General features: G+C 37.4%; 1 protein-coding gene across 2 annotated transcripts; it reads right to left on the reverse strand.

The window, feature by feature from the left end:
* Positions 1 to 1,525: 1,525 nt before the first annotated feature.
* On the reverse strand, positions 1,526 to 6,393 carry LOC137745286 (phosphoribosylaminoimidazole carboxylase, chloroplastic-like). 2 transcript variants are annotated; one of them, XM_068485217.1, is made up of 16 exons: positions 5,957 to 6,393; positions 5,630 to 5,845; positions 5,420 to 5,531; positions 5,106 to 5,168; positions 4,849 to 4,987; positions 4,706 to 4,761; positions 4,487 to 4,560; positions 4,202 to 4,349; positions 3,895 to 4,068; positions 3,655 to 3,742; positions 3,451 to 3,567; positions 2,920 to 3,017; positions 2,701 to 2,818; positions 2,517 to 2,611; positions 2,219 to 2,325; positions 1,526 to 2,127 (listed from the first exon to the last, which is right to left on the reverse strand). In XM_068485217.1, the coding sequence occupies exons 1-16, from the start codon at positions 6,187 to 6,189 to the stop codon at positions 2,034 to 2,036; spliced, it is 1,932 nt and encodes a 643-aa protein (XP_068341318.1). In that variant the 5' UTR covers positions 6,190 to 6,393; the 3' UTR covers positions 1,526 to 2,033. The 2 variants fall into 2 exon arrangements, with proteins under 2 accessions (XP_068341318.1, XP_068341319.1); XM_068485218.1 differs by lacking the exons at positions 5,630 to 5,845; positions 5,957 to 6,393 and having other exon boundaries at positions 4,849 to 4,971; positions 5,420 to 5,494.
* Between the last annotated feature and the right edge of the window lie 891 nt (positions 6,394 to 7,284).

Raw genomic sequence — 7,284 nt, forward strand, 5'->3', positions numbered from 1 at the left:
TCTAGACACTTCCAAAGGTTGCAACCTACTAGATGAGTTGCAATTGTTCTAATTTAGATCTTAATTCAGGTAACTTTCCAAAAACAATTTAGTTCGTTCAACCGTAAAGGCAGACTGAGACCGCTCGTTGCCTTAAGACGACTCGTCTGAAATCTGAGCGTTTCAGATTGTGCTTCCTCGACAACATAGGCCGCACCACGACTGGCTGGTGTGCCTAATCAAAAGAACTAAGCAGACTAGTTTCTAAGTTGTAACTACACTAAAAAAAACTCCAAAAAAATCAATCCCCAGTATTTCACAAAATCTAAAGGGTTAACTCAAGCACAAAACTTACTAAAGGCATACAAATTCTGTGGGGCTATGTTGTAAGCATTATAAGGTTATACAATTAAAACACAAACGAATGAGTGACTGACCTGATTCCAACGGCGGCCATGGAAGTCGAACACAAAAAGAAGGGCACGGCAACGCCAAGATCTTTTATAAACACCTAGCCGGATACAACTACTTTATGAGAAGCATTATGTTGTGTATTCTAAGGCTTATAGGGACCGGTATTTATATAAGCTAAAAGTTAGGGTTTCCATCCATAAAAGAAACCTAAACCTGCATCAAATCTATTTCCAATGTAAGACACTTTATATAGAATAGATATCCTTAAGAGATCAAATCACAATCAGCATTATTCTCCAATATTATATTCCTTCGCTTCCTCCTCGAATTCAGTGGGACGCGTCCCACAAAACCACTGACGTCGGACAGGATCAATAACCATTTTCTCTGGTGCAACAGCATTCTTTATAAAGTACATGACATGACCAGAAACATATGGACGAGCACAGTGCCCCCTAGTATTTCTACTACCTTGAGGTGTTGATGAGGGCATTTGGCAACTTTCTCCAACATTTCTGTAATTTCCAATGTTCCTAAACACAGCTGCAGTAAGGAAACAGTTTCGTATGAACTGTACAACTTGGACTGCGTTTCTACGAAATATGAGAATCTCATACATAACTTGTGTTCAGGGTCATTTTGGATTTTAGTCTCCTTTTCACTAGTTTACTTCTTTTTAGTACAAACTCTTAAATTTTGGCTAGTTAAAACATGTGGTGTTCGGTTAAAAAAACTTATGATAAACTACTTAAAAAGTACATTAGACTCACTAATTGCAAGATTTGAGAATTCAACATGGTTAATCATGTCCATAAAAATACATAGACAATCTCATTGCTACCCTATCAAAAATATTAGTCCATTGCTTGAACATGTCCAAAATCAAAGGTACTAAGTAACGAGAAAATATTGCTTAAAGTTAGCATTTTCAATTGATTTCCTTCAAATTCTACAGTTTCTAGGAAGAACTTAACGAAGTCAAGGTTCCATTAGAGTGATATGACAAATTAACCATGAACTTATTAACGGAGTAATAGGTGACAAAGTACCCAAAATAACACTGAACTTAAGTCATGACCTGTTTTGAATGAAAAACTTAACGGAGTTGAGATGAGATAATGAATTAATGATTTCGAAAAGTTAATATGACAAACTGCTTAAAATTTTATTTCATGTCAAATTGAAAAGGTGTTTAAGTTCTTACGACATTTTTTTTTTTAAATCCCAAATGTAAATTAAAGGAAAACGCATCAAACTACTTCAAAAATCAAAATACTATCCCTTTTCGTCGCAAGATGAAGACTGATCAAAATTAGAAGGTACACATATCTTATATTGTTACAAATATAAATAGAAGGCCTCATCTGCCCCCTGCCGGAATCGTCTTTTCCTCGTACTTCCCCGATTTGACCTCAATCCGAACAATGTCAACTGATGTTTGTAAGCAAAGTCATTCCACATTTTTCCAAAAACATCCTTCTGTTCATTTTTCTGCGACTCGATAAGCTGTCAGATACTCTTTTGCACATCTCTTTGTTGGAATTCAACCAGATACCATGTTTAATAGCACATTCCGGAAACTCCGACTTCAAGAGAATGAAACTGCAAAAATTCAATAGATATTTGTAGTTTCTCCGACTTCAAGGATTCAAATAAGACTCCCAACCTTCTCTCTGTAGTTTCTCTGCCTTCGTCAAAACTTCGTCCCTTGTGTCTTCTTGATACTGGGTCATTCTGCACTCAAGTTCAATTACCTCGTTAGAAAATGCAGGCAACCGAATACAAAAAATTTAAACCAAGACGTAATTAAGTGAAAGAACCCAACCTTGATACTAGATCAGCATCACAAACACCCAATATCCTAACTGCCAGCAAACCAGCATTGGTGGCGTTGTTTACAGCTACTGTTGCAACTGGGACCCCTCTCGGCATCTGCAATACGTACCCAGATACAAAATAACTTTCCTGATAAATCGTAAAAACTCACTAGTACCAACAATAGAACCAACCCCACATACTATTCTTGTCAAACAGAGTATAGAAAATTGCAGCAATGAAAAGAAAAATGGAACAAGGCATAAGTTTATAGGGAAAAAAGCAGAACAATCTGAAATAATATGTACCTGCACAATGGATAAAAGAGAATCGATTCCATCCAATGTAGAAGCGCGCACAGGGACACCAATAACGGGCAAAGGAGTGAGGGCAGCTACCATGCCTGCAAAACTCAAGCAGCAGTTCAGTTAACCCCATATAATGTATACTGCACTAGACAAATTTGTTTGAAGCATAGTTCATATGACTCACCTGGCAAGTGAGCTGCACCACCAGCACCAGCAATGATGACCTGAATGCCTCTCTCCCGAGCAGACAAGGCATAAGAATACATCAATTCAGGAGTTCGATGTGCTGAAACTATTCTCACCTGGAAATTATATCACATTAACATCATATAGTACTAAAAGGCATAGCTCACAAAAAACAGGTGATCAATTGACAGCGAACAGTAACATGTGAAAAGCAAACCTCATTAGGTACTCCAAACGTATTCAAAATCTTTGCAGCATCTTTCATAACAGGAAGATCTGAATCAGAGCCCATTACGATACCAACACGCGGTATGACTGCATTTGTAAAAAAGAAGCAAAATGAAGGTGATTTGAAGATTAAAAAAGTTTATTCTAATTAAAAAATTGCTAAGACCATTACAGTACAATGAAATGAAAATGGAACCTATGCAGTTTGGTTTATGAAGGGGTGCAGCTACAGGCACAAGGAAAGGAAGGGAATCACCACAAGATATAAAAGGTTAAAATTGTTGATAGCATGGTTGGCTTGCCTTTCTTTCCCCAGACTTCTTAACAAAATTCAACCATTTTCATTCCCCTTGTACTCTTCCAATTTTACAGTAAATTTTCCACAACAATGATTCGTAATTTATGAAATTTACTGGTACATATAATAATGAAGCCAGCTAAGGTTAATACGTATAACCATATAACCATATAGGACCTGCAACCTCAGAATAATCATGTGAAACCACCCTACTACAACTACCTGCAGACTGCCTATCGAATCTTTCTTCATTTAGCATCGACTCTAGAAGCTTTTCGACATTGCCCAGGGAAGGTCCAACAATGGTGATATGTCCCATCTTCCGCTGCTTCCGCATTTCTGCCACATCATAAATATATAGGTGATTCTTGAGTATGACTCAGAAATAAGCAAGATGTTGTAATATGAACATAAGCAGAATCTAACCTGGCTTATCATACCAATGAACAGTGGCCCCTGGAATATGCAATGCCCTTCTAATCAGCTGCTGAGCTAGAAGGAAACCAGGTTCCCCCTGAAAACATAAAAGAGGCATGACAGCCATCAGCATTTGATTAAGTGATTTATCTTCCACGAGCATAGTGAAAACTATACTTTTTTTAGAACTAAAATCAGAAGATAAATGCTGACGGATGGTGATCACCACAGTAATGAATTGAATCTCACCTCATCTTCACCAAGTAAATTGTACATAATCGCAGCTGGAGTTTTCATCAATGGATCACCAAGTGGAAGACCAACAACAGCCCTCAAATGCTGTTCATACTGTGAAGTGTGGCAAGACTCTATTGTGTGATGACCGCTATTGTGAGGTCTAGGAGCTACTTCATTTAGCAAAATCTGACAAGAAGCAAGTACTTTCACAACTTAGTTAAATGCAGCAGACTTTTAAAAGAGAACTAAAATACGTCAACCAATCAATCACGAATAAATAACCATAACAAAAAGTTGTTAAAAGAGGTAGAATTGTTACCTGATCATCCTTTGTTAAGAACAACTCAACTGCAAAGACACCAGCACCTTCTAATGAACGAACAGCTCTGGTTGCAATATCAGTGGCCAGCTTTCTGATCTTCCATGACATGTTAGCAGGTGCCTTTACAATGTGACAAATGTTTTCCCTGCAGAAATGATCCCCAAACATGCATGAACTCATCCGGCTTAATGTGGATATTATCGTCTAAATAAACAGATATGAGAAAATTAAGATCAAAGATTGGCTGGTGACAGGCAATTCAAAATTTAATCTGCAGCTTACTTGTGTATTGTTTCAACAACAGGGTAGCACACGATAGAATTGTCTCTTCCTCTTGCGACAATAACAGCCAGCTCCTGCAGTTACATTGCCAAAAATGTAAAGGAAGTTTCTTTCTTATGAACTCACTCAGAAGCATTTGTGTTTTGTTGGGCATTAATATGTGGTAATGTAAATCATCAAACAATGCTCATTGTCTCAAAGTAACATCTAGAGACCAACCTTTACAAATGGGGCCCATTTCTCAACATACAAGCCACGATCAAACCCTCCAAGAGCTGCAACAAAGTTCGAACTATAAAAACTGCATAGGCTTAACTAGTTGAATCAACTTCAATCACAATCCGTTTTGATGAACATATTACCAGTCACAGCAGACGAAAGGTCATCCTCACTCTTAGCAACAGCATTTCCACGTCCATCGTAAGCTAACCTTTTACTTTTTATCATAAGAGGATAGCCAAAGAGGTCCCCTGCTCTCTTGGCACCTTCAAGATCATCTATCTGCCTTAGCCACATTTTACAGTAAATAATATATAATCTTGCGCTCTCTAGTAGAAAGCAAATTTACAAAAATCACTTATGCTAATACTTCAATCAGATGGAGAAATGAGTAACAAACCTGCATGAATTCAGGAAGGGGAATATCATGCTTCGAAAAATGAACCTTTTGGAGATACTTATCCTGTTACATTCAAAACACGAGCCAATACTTAACACACTACAAAAGAACAATGCAGCGATACATGGAATGTCACAACACGTCAATACAAGGGTAAAATTTTATGCCTAAAATGTGAATGTTCCTTGGGACGAATGAAACTCTGTACATAAAACAATCTGTCCAAATGGATGAATGTTTGTAGCATACTAACTTTCACATGCATTGACGGGGTAATAAAAAATAAAAAGAGATCTCGAAAGGAATACACAAACCTGAATTATTCTGATTGTAGAGGCTTTGGGTTGGCAATCCACTCCTTGCTGCTCAAGCTTCTCCAAAGTCTCCACATCCACATGCTCAATTTCCACAGTCAGCACTCCACACCTAACTACCACGATTACGATTACCCTCCATACATAACATTTCCAACTACACAAAACAGAAAAGCATAAAATTGGATTACAAGAACACAGAATCTTCACCTCTTTGCGAATTCCTGGACCGTTGCGCTATCATCGAAGCTTCCAACCATATGATGATGGGCAATCTCACTAGCCGGGCAGTTCTCTTGTGGGTCCAATACCATCACTTTAATCGCCATTTGCGAAGCCGCTTGGCAGAGCATCCGACCCAGTTGGCCTCCTCCAAGAACACCAACAATCACATCCGCAACTCCATGGAACGCTGCATCATCTTTCCTGCACAACAAAATATGCAAATTCCACACATTTATTCGAACACTCTTCCAATTTACTTAAAAATCGTTGCTTTACATAACTTGAAACGAATTCCGGGAAACGAACATTTACCCAGAAGTCACTTGAGGGTCACGTGATGCTCGGCAGGCGAGGACCGGATTGCGCTTCGTTTGGAAGCGCTGCTTGAGCGAGAGAGAAGAAGAAGCAGAAGTGAAAAGCAGCTTGTGCTTTTCCATGGAGCAGGAGAATGCGTTTTTGGTTTTCGTCGAGGCCAAACACGGCCTAAACTCGAAATCCGGCGACGCGAAGAGGGAGTCACAGCAGCTAGAGCTCTGCTGAAGCATTTTAGAGGGAGTAAACCGAAACCCCACGGATGAATACCCACTACAACTACTCTCTGTTTGCCCCTACGAATAAAAGAATCTTGAAAATTAGAGCACTAACCACTTCTCCCTTCTGCGGGGTAGGAAGGTCTTGACGGCTCTGAAGGTTTCTGGGTTCTCTCTTCTGCGGGTAGGAAGATGAAGGTGGCTAGGTTTTTTATTTTTAATTAGATTATAATCTAATTTATTCACAATAAATCGATAAGATCATCTCCAATAGTTGAGCTAAAAGTTAAATATTTTATCCCGAAAAATTTAGCTTTTAGTCTAGAAACAACTTTTCTGCTACAACCGTTTTAATTTAAAATTTTAACCCGGGATTATTAAAGAATGAACTTGGGCTATTTTTTTTGTTAAATTAAATTTTTTTTTTTAAATAAATATGTAGACTATCGTAAATTAATTTTATTAACATTTTAATCTAAAAAAATTTAAATTCCGATAAATATTGGGTGGAGTCCACTTCAATTTCTGGGCTAAATTTTGGAGGGAATTTGGCCTTAGTTTAGCATTTAGCATTTAGTTCAAATTTTCCCCTTGGGTTCGAGTGGATTTGGGGGGAAATTTTGAGGAGTAATTTGGTTTTTAGCCCACCATTGGAGTTGGTCTAAGGCATATTTTAACTCTTTACTTTAATTAAATAAATAAAAATATCTAATAAAAATGTTTTTTAAACATAAATATAAAATAAAATAAAATAAACAAGGGCAATTTAGTAATCATATTGATATCTATTTCGATTCAGCTGAATTAGTAAACAGCTTATATGAACTCAGTTTCATTCCTATTCCGATTCCTGAACATTTAATAAACAACTTCAACAAGAATCTGATTCTGACTTCTTTTTATTCAATTCATCATCAATCTAATTTCTCATATTTTGATTACGGTTACGTAATCGAGTCATAAGGTGGTAAAGTGCAACCCCACCTCTAGGACTTTTACTTGACGGGTAATGCGACGGTCAATTTAAAATTATATTTTATAAATCATATCATCCTTTTATTACTTAAAGAATAATGATAGGAGATTGTTAATTTAAATTATATTTCGCAA

The sequence above is a fragment of the Pyrus communis genome, chromosome 9 (genome assembly GCF_963583255.1).
Source record: "Pyrus communis chromosome 9, drPyrComm1.1, whole genome shotgun sequence".
Lineage (NCBI taxonomy): Eukaryota > Viridiplantae > Streptophyta > Magnoliopsida > Rosales > Rosaceae > Pyrus > Pyrus communis.